The 19,750-nt window shown below is 32.0% G+C and overlaps 1 protein-coding gene across 1 annotated transcript in view; it reads right to left on the minus strand.

Annotated features, from left to right (window-relative positions):
• The window catches only part of LOC127724943 (collagen alpha-1(XII) chain-like), a 36,007-nt gene extending 22,549 nt beyond the window's left edge, over positions 1 to 13,458 (minus strand). Inside the window, exons 1-4 of the mRNA XM_052231943.1 lie at positions 13,362 to 13,458; positions 10,053 to 10,361; positions 9,387 to 9,587; positions 1,052 to 1,071 (exon numbers count right to left, since the gene is read on the minus strand). Of these exons, the coding sequence (XP_052087903.1) occupies positions 1,052 to 1,071; positions 9,387 to 9,587; positions 10,053 to 10,361; positions 13,362 to 13,458 (627 nt within the window). The remainder of the gene's footprint in view (positions 1 to 1,051; positions 1,072 to 9,386; positions 9,588 to 10,052; positions 10,362 to 13,361) is intronic.
• Positions 13,459 to 19,750: the final 6,292 nt, after the last annotated feature.

Genomic DNA, 19,750 nt, shown 5'->3' on the forward strand with positions numbered 1-19,750 from the left:
AACAATACATTTTTTATTGGAACATCAGTTTCTAGACGATAATTAAAAAGCAATCGATAAATTAATCTAATACTCAAAAAAATATTTACTAAAACTACATCATGAATGGTGCAAGAAAAACAATATTGCAACGTGTTTTTAAGCATGATAAGGAAACATACTCAGGACAAAATGATTTCATATAATGAAACTCATAAGTCGAAAATAAACAGACAACGCCATGACTAAAAAAGACACAAAACACAAAATACAAAACCAAAGACTGAGCAACAAGAACCCCACCAAAAACTTAGGTGATGTCAAGTGCTCCAGAAGGGTAAGCAGATCCTGCTCCACATATGGCACCAGTCGTGTTGCTCATATAAGTACAAACCCGGTGTAAGTTTAATTCGGTAGGCCACACTCGGGGAAAAGGGAAACATATTCTTACCTATTTTTATGAACAGATTTGATACCCATGGTGTCAAAAGTAATTCCATAGATTCTGACAAAATTTGTTTTTTACGTTTGACTGAAAATCATCACTTAGACGAATGCTGCTGATGTTAGTGAGCACGATGTATTTTTCTTCAATATATTTCACTATATACACTGGTCACCATTCAAATCTGTCTAGCACAAAAAAAAATGGCTACAGTCCTGATGATATACTTTTGGCAAGACAGTTCAGCAGCAGCGGCAGTCTCGTTTATTTACACTTCTTTGCAAACGACATATGTATGTATAACTACGATTATAAAGGACGTGGATGTGAGCATCTATTGTGCACTGTACGACATTCAGCAAGTGCAAAACCCATGCTGTATTGTCAGCTTTAATCCGTTATTTTCATATAAAAGGCCTTAACATGACAATATGTGAATTAATTTCACGAGAAAACCAAAAGCCTGATTCATAACAAAGCTACAAACGAAAAACAAATGAGACAAGCGGAAACCAAGGACATACACAGAATTACAAACTCCTGACCTGTGGCAGGCACATACAGAAAGGTACAGAGTTAAACATGTTTGTAAGCGCTCAAACCCCCGCCTGAAATGTATTGACAAACATGGTTGTAAGCTCTCATCCCTATAATTACAACAAAAGAACAAACTAAAAATCATTGAGGCATAAGATTGTACGTAAAACAAAAAAACAACTAATATAAAGACAAAGTACCGTTCTACAAAGTGTAACACTATATTTTTCTGTGTTTTAAATATCCTACATGATTTTACAGTTTTCAGTTGTAAAAACCAAAATAATCTCGGCATTATAGGTCGTAAAATTCTAAAATTAAAGTTTTAATACAATTTGGTGGTTTCAAAAATGATGAACACAGGTAGGTATTTTTATCGATGTTGTATAAGTACAATATTTTTTCTTTGTACACTGAACCTTGATAATGGAAACAAATTTGCATAATTGTTTTTAGCTTCTGACAATATCTGTAATAAAAATGTATATAGTAAAGTAAATACTTCCTTTTACAGTTAATCCTACTAGAAAAAATATCCTTTATAACTTAAAGCAGCGTCTGTTCTGTATGCACGGCCATGCAAAATAAGTAGCAGTTTTAATGCAGTTGACCGAGAAAATGCATTTAACTTACTCACACAAAGGGATGAATTATGATGTTTACATTTTAAATGATAACATGTTTTCCTGCCATTTTATTTCTTTCCATTTTTTTTTTTATTATTAATTTCACCCACTAAACGACATTTCGTATCGTTTTCTTCAATTACTAAATTAATTTTTCTCTTTTTTTTCATTCCAACAATTTTTAAATTGAACTCAATTTCCCCAGTTGCCCAATCATTGCCCCTTTTCACATTAGGAAGTAAGGAATAATAAAGTGTTCACAAAAATAAGATTCCATATGACATGGATAATCAAAAATGGGCAATTGTAAGTCACTTTATATCTAATTCAGCAGAAAAGAAGCATATTAGTGTAAAAAACTAAAAAAGAAAAGTAGTTATTTCTTGACCTTAAATTTACCAGATTTATGAAAATAAAAAAAGAACAATGTTTATTGACGTATATACACAATTTGTATTTGGTATATCAAAGATATCTGTTTACAATACATAAAGTTGAATGTAGAAACGACCGCCTTTATTGTAGTTTTTCGTCCGAATATTTTTTTCTTTATTTCGGAACGCATCTAACACTCATGACTTACACCAAATTTAAGAAAACTCTAATCTCGGCATCTGTAAAGTTGTTAATATAAAAATAAGAAGATGTGGTATAATTGCCAATGAGACAACTCTCCAACAGAAACCAAATGACATAGAAGTTACCAACTTTAGGTAATAGTACGGTCTTCAACAATGAACAAAACTCATATCGCAAAGTCAGTCTTTTATAATATAAAAGGCCCCGAAATGTAAAACAATTCAAACGAGAAAACTAGCGGCCCGATTTATGTACAAAATAATGAATGCAAAACAAATATGATTTACAGCAACAAACGACAACCACTGAAGTAAAGGCTCCTGACTGGGGCCAGGCACATACAGAATGAGGCGAGGTTAAGCTTTTTTGAAGGCGACAGTCCTCCCTTTAACCTGGGACAGTGGTGTAACAATACAACATGAGAACAAACTATAAAAATCAGTTGAAAATGCCTAGGGTTTAACTCATCAGATCAATACAAAGCAGAAATACATATAACAAAAACACAGACTGGACGTAGCAGGATGCTTATATGTTTTCTATGTTGTGTTTTGTTTACTATTGTTTGTCTGTTGGTCTTTTTCTTTCTTAGCCATGGCGTTGTCAGTTTATTTTCGACTTATGAGTTTGAATGTCCCTTTGGTATCTTTCGCCTCTCTTATACATCCCTACAACAACAAAAAAGACTCTAAGTACAGATCTGAGAGTACTCGCAATTACTTACATCTGGTTCAAAGCCAATAACAACTAATAAAAAAACCTTGCATTTAAGACTAAAATATCAATCAGTACATATCAAGCATCTAATGAATTTAGTATAAGACGTTATTAACAGTCAGAGTAAAACATGCCTTTGTGCAAAGCTAAGATACAGGTATCGACAGATTGTAGCGCTATGGATGAACATATGTATATAAAAAAATATTTAGTTTGATTTTAATTTACTGATAACACAATCAATATAAATACCAATAAAAATATTCAAAAATCTAATTACAGGGTTCGATTGGTAACCTTTTAGAATAAGTTTATTTAAAGGATCGATAAGTTAATCCGGATTGTATCTAAATTTCAAGGCTCGGTAAACAACATCTCCGTAAAAATTAGGATGTGCTTTCCCGTTTGAAATAAGTTGTCTACAGGTACAACCAAACTTCCAAACCAAATCTTTGTATCTATGGAAAAATTTAGTAAAGGTTTTAAGTAAAGCAATTTGTAGTAACGAAATCCCTGACTTAATAATTTACCAGTAATATATAGATTACGTGCATTGAAATCCCAAATGTCACAACAGACACAGGCATAGCAAACGAATTGTGATGTAACACCGTAAGATGGTGCCAAAGGAACATCACCGTCAAAAACACGAAAATTAACAATAGGAAACGAAAAATCGTCCCTTTTGTTGTAAATTTTAGTGTAAAGTTTCTCGTGTAAAACTGAAATATCTTAATCTAGGAAAGAAGAGTTATTTGGTCCTCAATGCTCTTCAACTTCGTACCTTATTTGGCCTTTTTAACTTTTTTTGATTCAAGCGTAACTGATGAGTCTTTTGTAGACGAAACGCGCGTTTGGCGCAAATACAAAATTTCAGTCCTGGTATCTGTGATGAGTTTATTATTACCGTTTATATTCGATTTATTTAAGGATGTTTGCTCCTCTTGTTTTTGAATTTTTGCCAGATTTTCGGAATCCTCTGGTTTTATTGATGTATTGCCATTCAAATATTTTGCCCACTAACTTCTACTTTTCTTTTCATAATTTTATTACATATAGTTTAAAAAGCCATATTTGAAAATCTTATAAAATCCTTGTTATTTTTTCATAGTTTTTGAAACAAAAAAGCAGCCAATGTTAAATGTATGAAAAATCTAGAGAGAATCATTTCCCGCAAAATTTCCAATGGTATATCACGAAAACAAGCACACGGACCCTTCATTTTTTTCTGCTTTTTTAGTTCCTTTGTTTATATATTATCATTTTAGAACAGTCTTTTAAAAAGCTTGTTATTTTGAAACAGAGTAGCAAACATCCTTAAGGGAAGTTCCTGTGGGTAAATTTCGGTAGTATATTTAGAAAATTCTTTATTATTAAACGTAAAAATATCATCAAGATAACGGTAAGTGTTGTTGAATTTATTTATTAAATGCCATTTAGACGGGTCGTTACTGAGTTTGGTCATAACTTGGCATTTTATATCAACGAAGATGTACTTTCAAATGGGAAAAAACATCCCCTTTGTTAAACTTTAGATGCGACTTATCTTGTATCATCTATATTTCATGCTGTTTTTTTAAGATATGAGGCAAATATTTACGTATTGTCATATCAAACCATCAAACAAAAAAAGCACTTTTGAACAAGTACTATCCTTAGAAAAGTTATCTGACGCATTCAGATGTGAACATAGAGTTTAAAGTAAACCATGAATATTCATGATATATAAAGATTGGTGACATCATGCATGCCGTTGCCATAGTTAAGCGTCGTTAGGCCACACAACCAAGATTATTTCTGACTGCGTCAGTAAAAACAACATTTTATACAATTTGACATACACTTGAATTTGAGTATTAATAATTTGTAGTTGCCATGTTTTCGCGGGTAGAATGATAATATTTACTATCATATCCTATGACAATAGGCAATGATTAACATTATTGGATTGTTGAGCACGTAATATCTTTGCTTTTACATGCTATTTTTTTTTATAAATTCTATGATATAATACTATTTGTACTTTTTTACAATTTCATATAAAGCTGTTGAACTGTTGAAATATTGATACAAATGACATCGGATACAGTACACTATAACCAAAACAAAAACAAGAATTGATTACTTTAACAAACCCTGTAAGAGCTAAAAGGGGCATTAGCTACGAAATATATACAAAATAAAAAAAATATGATTTTTTTTTGTTCAATCATAAATGAAAGTGAAATAGTGAAATAATAATTCGCTTTAAGCAGCCAGTTTGGTTCAATTTTGTCAAAATCAGCAACGAAACATTGCTGATGAATTATTCACTTGCAAGTGAATAATTCGACCTCATTGAATCCGTATTCATGTGACCTTCTATTTAAACCCTTAGCTAGAGATGGGCTACGCATGCACTATGCGTGTTCAGCTATTAAAAGAAAACGAATGTCAACAATGAAAGTGAAACAAGAGTAAACCATTTGGTTGACTGATTCGATCCACAAAAACTGATTCTTATAGTAAAAACAGGATGATTAACATATTTGTTTTACCTATAATATGAAATCAAACAGACCTAGAAAAATCCATTTGCACGTGTTCGCAATCTATTCATATCTATATTTATGTTTATATTGGGTTATATGACCGTCGGCAGTCTTCGGATGTCACCTCAATGGTTAATTAGATGGCGTCTAGACTAAAATACACACGAAATGCGGATACATATTATCGAGTCCATGCAATGTTAATTGTTCATTTTAGATTTTTTGTAAGTTGGATATACGTTTTAGTATGTTACAAATCAAATATGAGAATTTGAGTCAAATCGGTGAATATGAATTTGACATCTGATGGGGGCCCTTACGTATCATTGAAAACCATTATCTTACATACAGGTCATATTTACACTCTATCAAGTTACACAATTAAAATTTTGTTTTCTATATCCGAAAACACATTGAGCTAAGTTGAAAAATCGGAAAAATGTAGAATTCTTAATGGACAATACATAATAGGGAAATAGTTGTTATCATGCCAATTGTTTCTCCTCAAAGTATTTTCAAAACGAAAATGAAACTGTTTGTCTTTGTCATTTCGGTATATGGTATCGTCAAAGATCTGCCATCACAACAAAATTATATAAAGAGGAGCAAAAAACACATTATGATGGATCCAAAGACCGCTGTTGAGACTTCTTACTTGGGATATGCAAGTAGATAAGTTGCGGGTTTAAACAATTTGTTTTAGTACAGGCCTTCTCTTTTAAATCTAGGTCAGTGGGATTTCAAAGGTTACATAAAAAATCGTACAATAAAAGGATTAAGGAACAAAATGATAATAAAACTTTTATAATAAACAACAAAAGTTCAAGCGTTCCAGTAAATAATATTCAATTATACCGTACAAAAGAACTTCAAGGCTCGCATTTTCTTAAAACAAGCTCAAAGTACGTTACCTTCTAGAATTAGAAAACTTTCATCCAACTATTATGTTATCAGTAATATGCAAAACCTCAATGCTCTTCAACTTCGTACTATATTTGACATTTTAACTTTTTTATTCGAGTGTCAAATATATAAAAATAACTGTTTTATAAACGAAAACCCGTCTGGCGTACAAAATTATAAAAAAAGGTAACTTTGATGAGTTTTTTGTATGTAGATTTTTCATTATGAAAATGAAGTGAATAGAAACAAAATTTCTTGATTTTTATTTTTAATGAAAAAGCGACAGGTTGTTTCTTCATATAAATACCCTCAATGAAACCTACAAATATAAGGAAAACATGTTAATAAAAAAATATGCATGAACTATAAATCAACTAATGTGGTATGATTACAAATGAAACAAGTTGAACTATCCACCAAAGACCAAAGGACAATGACTAAACTGATATAGTTCATCGTTCGGCCTTCAACAATAAGCAAGCTCATGTCGTATAGTACGTATAAAAGGCTCATTGATAAAAAATTGTGAAACATACTGATTGAATCTAATCAAATTAAACGTAAAATAATTATAACAGACGACAAACTAGAGAAAACTGACATGTCAGCAATGGCCCCGCTTGCACATTTGTTTGTGAGACAAAGAGACTGATGCATACAAAGCAAATATTCATAGGTTGTCGATTTTCATACATTTTGACTCCAGCATTTAATTCAGGATGTGTTTTCAATCAATATATGTCTACGACATTTATGTTGGTGGTCATTTACGGGAAACCAATAGTTTCACACAGAGAATCATTTGGTAAAAGCAAATGATTCTTTTTGTCATTCAAATCCTAGCAAGAAATTTGATTCTCAGAATTTATCATTTTTTAAGAAAAACTAAGTTTTTAACACAAATTTGATTTGAGGAAACAATTTGGAAAGCATACTATGCCTATATTGTTATATCAATTTGTGATGACATGCTACTACAAAAAGATGCTTCTCAAAATTTGTAACTTTTTAAAGCGAAAAGCAAGTTTTTACCATTTGTCTTAATTTGTCTATCACTTTGAAATAACTTGATACACATATATATCAGTTTTTGTTTAAATCCTATTATAAGAAGACATTTCTCAAAATTTGTATTTTGTTTTTACAAAAACGAATTGTTTTCGCAAATTAATGAGCGGAATTTCACCAAAATGAGATATGCACATTTACATATTCTGCATAACAACTGTGTAAAATTTCAATGGATTCCTACCTATATTTTAGGAGGTTTTACGTTTACAAAGGACATTTCTCAAAATTTGTGATTATTGAACAAAAACTAAGTTTTGTTCCAAAATTAATGAGCCGAATTTCACCAAAATATAATATGCACATCTTAATATTATGCACAACATCTGTGTAACATTTCTTTGCTAACCTACCTACACTTTTGGAGTTTTTGCACACACAAAATATGTTGACAAACAGACAGACCGACAAACGGACATAGTGAAAACTATACCTTGTATTTTAAAAATAAAAAAAGCCGGGAAGGCAGACACTTTCAAGTTTTAATTAAGTCATTGCAAAGTTTACTTACGCTTTCGTGTGTTTCAATTATAGATTGACTCAGCTGAAATATAGATATATATTTGAATATATATATTGTATATATAGCATTGGTCGCCCAAAAATTAAAGTCAATTCACAACGTTTTGATAATCGTTATTAGCCAATTGGCTATGAAAAATGAACCGTGTGTTATTCAACTGAGACACAACAGCATAATGTATAGACATTTTATCTCGCAACAGCTTTATTTACTTAGAAAAGTTACATTGAAAAGCTTTGTTTAGTCATCAGTTTGAATTAAAGTGAAGATGGTTGAAAGCTCAAAATACTAGTTTCTGTCACATATGCATGTGCTTGTCCCAAAATCAGATACATCGCCCGTAGTTTATTTTAATGTCTTTCTAAGTGTCTTCGTTGTTTCGAGAGTATGATGTTGATGGCAAATTTTGTAAAGTTGCTGTTTACTCTATTCACAACATCAATTTACAGCAGGACCAATCGAATAGACACGATGTCTATTTATTGAAGACTACATAAATTATGTTGGCCACTCTTAATGAACATACTGTAGTCCCCCAATTCACAATATATACAAAATGTTTTATATCATCATAGAAAGAAGGAAGTGACTGTACACAAAAAGTAGAATAACAAAAATACCGAACTCCAAGGAAAATTCAAAACGGAAAGTCCCTTATCAAATGGCAATATAAAAATCTCAAACACATCAAACGAATTGAAAACAATTGTCATATTCCTGACTTGGTACAGGCATTTCCTTATTTAGAAAATGGTGGATTAAATCTGGATTTATAGCTAGCTAAACTTCTCACTTGTATGACAGTCATATAGAATTCTATTATATTGATTTATCCCTCCTTTCCAAATATTAATACATATAGAGTCCGATACACAATTTGATTATTGGATATAGAAGAATTTGTTGTTTATGTTGGCATTTTTGATTTATTCATAAAAAAGCTTAGTTGTGTGTTGCCGATAAAACGTTTCAGTGGATCTATAACAGTTGTATTTTTTTCTTGTTTTTTGTCGTTGTAAAGTTGACGTTCAAATTCTATTGAGCGAAAGTTCATCTGATACAATTGTCTAAAAAAATTTCGACTCATTTTGAATACATTGCTTTGTATTGTTGCATGTACCTATACAAATTTTGAGTCAAAAGTGTGGGCTCTGAACACATTTCGAGCATTCTTGTGAAAAAGAATTTTTAATATTCAGCGTTATTTAGAAGCTTAGAATATATTTGTGAAAATGGTTGACACAAATATACCAGTGATTTATAAGTAGTTATTTACTTGGGCCTTTCTCCTGAAAACGAGCCACATTAAGTATTCAGTATGCTTGACCTTAAATTACTTATTACAGATCATACTCTTATAAATGAAGATGAGTTCGATGTTCGATGAGTAGTTGAACACTTACAATAACAGATAGCTCTTTTGATTTTATGAATCACTCCATATATTGATTTCCTAAATGATGGGTGTTCCAACGAACCAAAATTTGGTAATTTGTAAGGATTTCCATCTGATGAAATGGCCACAAGCTCCTCCTCATCAATATGTGGACCTATGCCAATAGCAACAACATTAACGCCAGAATCTTTTAACCTATATGCAGCCTCCCAAGTTGCCTTCTTATCTTGAGATTTACCATCGGTGAAGATAATTGCAAGCTTTGGTACATAAGGTCTACCTCCTATTAGATATACAAAAGGCTAGTTGTTTATCAATAAAATCTCTCTTCAATAGTTAATTATTTTATGGCATCCTACTTCTTCTGATATTCTCATAATTACTTCATATCAAAACTAAAGTTTTTGACTGATTTTTTTTAACTTTTTAACATAGTATTACATACATGCTTTGAGAACTTTGCAGATTATGTTGCCATTTGTAGTTAAGAGCAATCTATTGGAATTTATAATTTGGTCACATGCTCGGAATACTTACAAAATGCTGTTAAAACCTTAACTTGCAAATAAAATCTGTAATACTATGAATTTGAGTAAATATTTTTTAGTAATTTTTTTTTATAAAATGGCTCTTGTGTGAAATAAACTCGGGAGGAGTTTGTCTTATCTCTTTTAGGATAACTTATTTTGTATAGTGTTTTGTATTTCTTCTGAATAGCTTTTATAATTATATATCAGAAATAACTTACCATACTCTTCGGAAAAGCTATTCCATAAGGCATTGTCTAAGGCACAGTGAGTATTGGTTGGTCCTCCTTGAAAAGGAATTTGAGAAACAGCTTTTCGGAATGACCAAAAGTCGTTGCAACCTTTCAGACTTATTTCTGTCACAGCTTTCTTTGAAAACACATCTACACCAACAAGGACGTGTTCCTGACTAAGTGGTCTGAGATCGTAAGCAGTTGTAGTTATAAAATCTTTTAATTTATCAAAATTAGGCTTTAAAACGCTCCATGAGTTGTCAATGAGGAAAACGATGTCTATTTTCCCTCTGCATTCTTGAAAAAGAAAACAGTAACTAATTATTTTAAATTTGAAGTAATGATTTCGTTCTGAGTTGTAATGGAAGGCAAAGAAACACAACGCTGTAAGAAGAAAATCAGAAAGAATCTAGTACCATGAACAGCCTCTTGTTACGGGTTAGATTCGAATATATAATCTAAAAGTCAGAAATTTAAAAGCTTCGAAACAATGCCAGGAACCCTTACGTGCACTAATTGTTAATAACCTCATTTACCAGAATGTATCTTATATTTATGTATACATTTTGGAAATTGTGATAAAACAGGTTAAGCATGTGGCTGTCATTTGGTTATTTTGTTATATTATATTTTTTAAAATTTCAATTAAAGTTCGATAGATTATTGAGATAGTGAATAGCTTTAAATCATAATCTATATAGTCATAAATATAAAAATAAGAACATGTGATATGAATGTAATGAGACAACTCTCCACCAGTGACCAAATGACATAGAAATTAGCAATTATAGTCCTTTTCGCTTCCTTTTGAATCGAACTCTGCAACCGTGGTAACCATAATACATATATAGAAGATGTGTTATGTTGGCATTGAGACCAAATGACGTAGAAGTAAGCAATTATAAGTCACCGTCCGACCATCAGTAATTAGCAAAACCCATACCGCCTAGCAACCTATACGGGAACGACCATTTGGTATTCTGAAGGGGTGGTAAAGGGGCATAGGATTTTTTTCCGGATTGACCATTTATTTTTATCTGTTGCTACGCACGCTTATTTTGTTCCTGTGGCTTTGCTTCGCGAAAATTTATTTTCCCTCTTGTACACATTAGTCTCCTTAACTATCAGCGTTTTTTGTTTCAGAATATTAATTTTCATCCTGTCTTGTGCAAAGTCATTTATATTCAGTTTTCATCATAATACCAAGTTATTCATTTTCAAATCATCGTGCCCCCTCTCCCCCCCAAATGAAATGGTCTTCTCCTAAAAGGCCCCGCCATGAAAAATTGAAAACATTTCAAACTAGAAAAATAACGAAATTATTCATGCACCAAATAATAAAAAAAAATACAAATATGATATACGGCAACACGACATCTTAAGTTCAGCAAAGCGACGAAGCTATTGTTTCGGCGTTTGGGTTTTTAATTTTTTAATCAACACTATTCCTACATGTATGTTATATCGATTTTTGTCTTCGACTTCGTCGGCAGCGTCACAATCAAGGTACAGTCTGTAGTTGCGGTTTTTGCAGACATCAATACCTTTGTCAACCTTTATAATAATTTGATTAAACTTGAACTGAAACTGCTTCATGATCAAGAAATAGCATTCGGAGAAATAAACTGAGATGTTTTCCTATGTTCCGTAGGTGACTGGTAAATGGAGATAACATTTACTTACATTATATATAGCGTTAACAGCTCTTAAACAAAACATGGAAATTCATGATACGTTTCTTTTTCGTAGTCATCTAGAGTAAAATTTAGATCTTTCCACTTTAAGTATTTCACGAACACGTAATTAACATTACCATAAACATTTTCATAACCAATTGAGAGCTTTCACACTGAGATAAAATTGATTTTTCTTATAAATTTTTATGTATTCTCAATAGATTTAATTTTCCTGTAGTCAATATAATGCTTGAACACTGATAGCAGCAGTCGCAGGCGAGACATATAATCTCACTGAACCGTTCAGGAATTATTGTTATTAAGCGTACCGTTAGATCGTGAATTAGAGCTTTGAGTTAAACAGATTGGAATTCATTGAAGATTCCAATAATTTGTTGAATACAAATTTCTTTTTTTCTCTCTTCAGTCTAACACATCTAGCTTATATGTTATGATTTCCATGCAGCACCATCTACTGAATTGTAATATGTTAAACTGGGCTTGTTCTGACATCTGCAAAGATGAAATAAAGGCATATCGCTTCGCTTTAGCTGTGACGGCTGATGTATCCTCTTTTCCTCTTTACATGGTTTCCTGTGTTATAGATCGCCGCTAATCGACGTATGGAAACGTCTCTTTTGATATTTGTATGAACTAATGTTAACTTTAGAGACAGATGCTTTGCTTTGAAGTAATATATATATCTATAGGTACCTATATATGACATGTTATATGGATGTAATTCACCTACTTATTAACAAATGATTAAGAGATATTGTTTTGTAGAATTTTTAAAAATGGAATAAAACAAAAGGACAAAATATTAAAAAAAAAAAAAGGACTGCAACTTTTTGGATGACCGTAATATTTTCAATAAAAAACACTTTTAGATATCACAACGTTGTCAAACATACTTATTTTTATCAAAATAAAAAGATTAAACTAAAAAAAGTTGTATTTCACATCCGACTTTTTATTGTTATCTATATGACATATATAACGACCAAGTATACGATTTGAATTTTATTTTGCATCATAGAATTATAGATAAAAGTTGAAACATGTTTAATTGTTTTCAAATGTAGAGATTTTTGTGTAGAATTTTTAGAAATGTTCTGTGATAACAAGTGTTAGATAGGGTTGACATAATAAAAGACTACAATGCAGTATCAATAATGTAGTTAAGTAAAATAAATTTTGACAGGGAGGAAAAGTAGTCCATCAGGATCTTTGATAAGAGTGATATCGCTTATAAGAGTAATATCGCTTCCTGCAGGAAATGGATAACAGGCCACAAACTTAAGAAAATGTAGTGAATACTAATATAGACATAACGTTATAATGGTATCTATGTTATTTGCAACCGTTCCAAACCTATATTGATTGATTAATCATTTTGCGTTTAATGCCACTTTCAGCACTATTGGCGATTTCGTTGCGGTCATTTTTTTTATAGGTAGAGGAAGCCGGAGTCATCAGAGAAAACCACAGACCTTCTGCAGGAAATCCTAGTCAACTGAGATCTGAGTCGAACGCACCTGCCACTTGCGGGATTAGAACTCATTACATCAGTGTTGACAAACATATACGATAAAACTAAAGTTATTCTACTGTAACCTACCATCATTATAACCGTCGTAGTTGTTAGGATCTCCTTCTGATTTGCTCGTGTGTAGTGCTAGTAGCATAAATGCAATGCCTGCTACAGATATCTTCATCTTTGTCAGGATTTCGTCTGAAAGTATAGAAATGTAACAAAGACTCTAGTATCATGCTATTACAGTATTTAGAATGATTGTATTCATTTAGTAATTTTCTACAAAAAACTCTCCAACACCTGAAAAAAAAACATAAAAAATAAACGAACAATAAAAACCCTAAATAACAAAAAAAAAATAAAAAAACAAAAAAACAAACAACCCACTGACCAAAAAAGCCTAATTAAACTAACACCCCACCCCCTCAAAAATAAGAGAAAAAGGACATACTATGAAGGAAAATATATCAACTACATGTATTATAATTAAATGTTGCGTAAAATGTCGGATGATTAGTTTTTCATTAAAGCTCCAAATACACTACATTCGTGGTTATGATTTAAATATTTCATCCCCCTATCACCTTTCCATCCAGACAGCTATTTCATTTATACTTGAAAGGGGATGTGGGATAGTACATGATGAGGCAGTAAACCAACATTCTCTACTTTCTCTCTAATAAGAAAGGTAGATGTGCTAGATATACTTACTGGAGGTGTGATGAGATGATTGAAGCTGAAAATTTTCTTCTAAGTTGACAACATTTACGTACGTTTGGACAATAAAGTTTATCGACATGTGGCACCAATTGTGCTCATTTAATAGCATACACGTTCCTATAATGTTATGCGAATTCATGGCCAAACTCAGTAAAGACCCGTCTAAATTGCATTTGATTGATAAATTCATCAACACTTACCATTATCTTGCTGATATTTTTTTCGTTAAATAATCAAGAATTCTCCGAATACTGTCGAAATCTACCCAAAGGAACTTTGATTTAAATAAATCAAATATTAACAACAAGTTAATTTTTCTATTTTGGACGGTGATGTTCCTTTGGCACCGTCTTACGGTGTTAACATATCCCAACTCGTTCGCTATGCCCGTGTCTGTAGTGACGTTTTGGATTTCATTGTATTAATTGTAAATTATTAAGTCAGCGATTTCGTTACCACAAATTACTTAAAACCTTTACTAAATTCTTCCATAAATACACAGATTTGGTTTGAATGAACTTATTTTAAAGGTTACCAATTCAACACTGTAATTAGATCTTTGAATATTGTTTTTATTGGAATAAATATTAATTTTGTCATCAGTAAATCAAAACCATACTAGATATTATTATTATACGCATATGTACATTCACGGTTACCGCAACAGAATCCATTCGATAACTATATTTTGGCATTACACAAGTTCATGTTTTCCTTTGACTGTTAATGACGTCTTTACTCATGTTGGATGTTAACTGATCGATATTTTAGTCTTAGATACACGATGTTTTTATTAGTTGCTATTGGCATTGTCAGTAATTGCGAGTACACTCAGATCTGTCACAGAATATAGAATAATGGGCAAAAAATGTAAAGAATAGAGAAAAATAGACTCAAAAATAATGAATAGAGAATAATGGACAAAAAATATCAAAAATAGAGAAAATGGCCTAAAACATTGACGAATACAGAAATGAAGGACCTACATCCATATCCTCATACTATATTTCATGTTAGCTGTAAGTTTCACCGAATCTAAACAGTTGTGAATAGACTGAACAAAAGCGACGTAAGATTTTCTAGTCAACAATTAATTCTTTAAATAACAAATAAACATTTAGATGTTAATTATATTGACATAAGATTTATTGTTTGTTGATTGCTTCGCGCCACCTCAGCACAAAAGGCGATATCGCGGAGATTTAATTTTCATCACAGGTATTTACATTTATTTAGTGTTTGTTATTTTCCTAACGTCTAGTAGCAAATATTACATTTATGTTCAGAACGACAGGTTTTTAAAAATGTACATGTATCTTTAGTGGCTGTGTGGTCAAAATCTATTATAAGTATACATTTCATATCCTCTACTCACTTTTGTCGTTTTCCTCGAAATCAATTAAATATTGGAATTGTTCAACTCCAATCAAAATAATATTCCTACCTTTTATAATTCAGAAAAAGTTGAAATGATATTTAATACATCCAATCTTTGTTACTCTCACAACAACACCCTTGTTGTTTCGTTGTTGTGAGAACATTATAATTATCTCATTTTTATATGAAATATTAAATATTCAGATGGTTTGTTTCTAGCATTTTAAAAGGTAAAAATCTCGACTATTAATATGCCAGGTTAAGCATTTACCATGGAACCTGGTGTTCCTTTAGCATGGCAGATTAATCAAACAGATAGAGAAGTGTTTGTTAGACATTAAAACAATTGGTTACTTAAACAAGAATTTGCTAACTATACAACGCCTCATATACAATTTGATGTAAATGTCATGTGAACAAATCTCACTCTCTGACCATATGTATTGATGTAAAATTTCATCAATAATTTTGAACAATTCAGTAAACTCCTCATCAACATTTTACATATCTCAAGCCAAAAACGGCATAGAAGCATCGATCTCATGTCCAGCAACCGTCGTGGGAAATCATTCTACTTAATTATGCTACCAAGTCGTTTAAACACATATAAAAGGGTCAGTTAATATTTTATTCTAATTATTCATATCAATTTCTATATAAAAAAATCCAACAATCATGATATATCGGAGAAGACTTGTTTAACTCAAAGCTCCAATGTCGTAAAAAAAATAACCGGGCTGTATGGAGGCAGGAATATAGAATGTAAAGGCCACTTTACAGTTTCATATTGAAATGAACATTCTTTCATTTTAAAGACTTTTGGTTTTGTTACAAACCTTTCCTGGTATTTTTGAAACACCAATGTCGAATAGTTTTAAAATGATGATTTTGTCAAATGTTCCTCATCTAATGTTGTTGATACTATATTTTCATATTTTAACATTTCGTCTGAAAACATGTACATGAAACATACCGTGAAGTTAAGTTGTGACTAGAAAAGAAATACAAAAACAGAATGTCCGTTATAAAAGAGGGGCAAAAGATACCAAAGGGACATTCAAAATCATAAGTCGAAAACAAACTGACAACGCCATGTCCAAAAAAGGAAAAGACAAACAGACAAACATCTATATCATTAACGGGAAGCTTAATACAAAAATTATGATAAAAGAGATAATTTTTCATTTCCTATCGTTAATTATCCATTTTAGATGGTGATGTTCCCTTGTCACCATCTTATGGTGTTTATATATCTCAAATTGTACGATTCGCTCGTGTATGTAACAACGTATTAGATTTTAGCGAGAGAAATTTATATATTACTGAAAAATTATTACACCAGGGTTTTCGATATCATAAACTAGTCAAAACATTTACTAAATTTTATCATCGGTATAAGGACATCATTCGTAAATATAACTCAACATGCAGACATCTTATACGTTCGGGTATTTCACATCCAATCTTTTATTGTAATATTCTTTACAAAGTACAAAAATGTCAGTATTCACCTCAAAAGCTAACAAAACCTTTAAACAGACTTAGTAGACGTGTTAGGAAAGGGGTTTAAATACTGCGCTGATGTTAAATACCAATACCGATACAAGATTTAAGTGTGGACTTTCTCAAAATGCTATTGCACTAAAAAGTATCCCGGCGTAGTATAATAGTTTACGTTTATGGTGTTTGATACAATATAAAGCGAACAGTTAACGTCGACTCCCAATTTTAAGACGTGCATTGGCCTTACGTAGATCTTCATACATTCATACATTAATTTGTATTTGTTTGATTTAAGAGTGCAAAACAAAACTTAACAAAAATATATGTAAGAGTCAAGAATGGGAATGACGGATTGTACGGCCACAAGTCCAAATATATATATTAAGCGATATGATTAGAATATGTTTAATAGTTAAATAACTCAGTTTGTCACTCCACAATAGATATGTCCTATTTCCGTTGCAAAATATAGTTAGCATGCATTTTGTGTCCAGGGATACAGGGACGCGTATATATGTGTGGCTTAAACAAATCAGTACTAATCTGAACACATCGTTATATCTATATATAAAAAAGTGGACACAAGTGGATACAGTGCTATTTCTATATAAAACTTTAAGAAGCAGGGGGCTACAGAAGAAGGTTGTCTTGCTGCGCATCGTTTTAATGTTCAAGAAAACCACTTTCCATGAGCTATATGTGATTCGTATTGTCTACTTCTTTCTGGGTATGAATGCAATGAATGGACAGAGGGACGAAAGAACGGACGGATGGACCAATTCGACCATCACTATATACCGTCCAATTTAGAAAGCGGAGTGTATAGTGAATCTAAGGCAAAACAAAATGAAGCAAATCGAAAAAAAAAAAAAAATGCCCGACATATAATTTTGCAGACTTTGTTTTGAAAGAGGTGAAAATGAATATTCCATTTCCAAAATAACGCTACTTTCAACAATATCTCAATTTAATTGTGGTGTTCTGTTTTGTTGGTGGAGGAAGCCGTGGTAACAAGAAAAAAAAAACAACTTCCGACCCTTCACCGAAACGTAAATTTAACATGCTTGATAATGTCCAAACGTTGTAATCTTTTAATACTTAATTCGATAACCTCTCTTTTCCGAAAAAACTAACTGATAAAAGTTGATAGAAGGAAAATATCAGGGCAAAATTTTGTATGTGAATAAGAATGAATTCATTTAACATTATATAAAATTGTCAGTGACCTTTCTAGATAAAATAAAAATCTAAAGATAATCAAATTGAAAACGCTTTTGTTTCAGTCTTTTTTTAATTGTCAAGTACACACATTTCTAGTTTGGTTTATTTTTAGATATTTACGCTACTGTGTAACACATTTCTCTATTCTAGAAAATGATATAAAAAAAGGAGATGCGGTATGATTGCCAAAATAGACAACTATCTACCAGAGACCAAATGGCGTAAATGTTTGCAACTATAGATCACCGTATGACAGACCCCCAACACGGAGCAAAACCATTCCCGCATATAAAAGCTAAGAAAGGCCCCGACATGACAATTACTTTTTAAATAAATTTCAAACGAACATTTTGAACAAAGATTGATGTAGAGTAAAAAATCGGATTCGAATGTGGTTATATTCCTGTTTTTTTTTTCTATTCATTTATTTTGATCACTTTGTAGATTTTCCTTGTAGTCGTTCAACAAAATAGTAAGAAATGGGGGAACAACCGAACGATCTTAAACTTAATCGATCCCTACTATGACACAATGCAAGAATAATGTTCGTGTTGTTTTGCTGGATCCTCGTCCGTGAATTGCGGAATAAATTGTTACTATTTTATTCTTTAAAAATCATCTCAGCATTATCAAACAAACCCATACAGGTAACTATAGTGAATGATTATCTGCTTTTTGAGATGGTCCCCACTATAGCCTGTAGTGGTATTGGTATTTAACATCAGCGTCAAAATCGTATTGACTTTCCTAACACGTCTATTAAGAAGGGATATAGTTACGATACTGTTGTCAGGTCATTAAAAATTGCATATTTTGGCTTTAATATTGATTCACTTATAGGGTCTTTGCATCGGAATTAAACATATTTATTCTAAAACCAGTTGTTGGCATGACACGGGTTATGTTCTTCTCATATATTTTATGACGGTATAATACTAAACCCCTAACAGGAGGGATTGTGCCTGATATTCATATGATGAAGACATAATCTTTCAATCAGTTTAATTGAGGTCTGGAGCTGGCATGTCAGTAACTGCTAGTAGTCTGTTGTTATTTATGTATTATTGTCATTTTGTTTATTTTCTTTTGTTTCCTATTCTGACATCGGACTCGGACTTCTCTTAAACTGAGTTTTACTGTGCGTACTGTTGTACGTTTGTTTTTTCTACATTGGCTAGAGGTATAGGGGGTGGGTTGAGATCTCAAAAACATGTTTAACCCCGCCGCATTTTTGCGCCTGTCCCAAGTCAGGAGCCTCTGGCCCTTGTTAGTCTTGTATCATTTTTAATTTTAGTTTCTTGTGTATAATTTGGAGTTTAGTATGACGTCCATTATCACTGAACTAGTATACATATTTGTTTAGGGGCCAGCTGAAGGACGCCTACGGGTGCGGGAGTTTCTCGCTGCATTGAAGACCCATTGGTGGCCTTCGGCTGTTATCTGCTCGATGGTCGGGTTGTTGTCTCTTTGACACATTCCCCATTTCCATTCTCAGTTTTAATTTTAAACAATAGTACACGAAACACAACATAGAAACTAAAGACTGAGCAACACGAACCCCACCAAAAACTGGGGGTGATCTCAGGTGCTCCTGAAGGGTATGTTGATCCTGCTCCACATGTGGCAACCCTCGTGTTGCTCATGTTAGTACA

Source organism: Mytilus californianus, unplaced genomic scaffold (genome assembly GCF_021869535.1).
Source record: "Mytilus californianus isolate M0D057914Y unplaced genomic scaffold, xbMytCali1.0.p SCAF_14, whole genome shotgun sequence".
Taxonomy (NCBI): domain Eukaryota; kingdom Metazoa; phylum Mollusca; class Bivalvia; order Mytilida; family Mytilidae; genus Mytilus; species Mytilus californianus.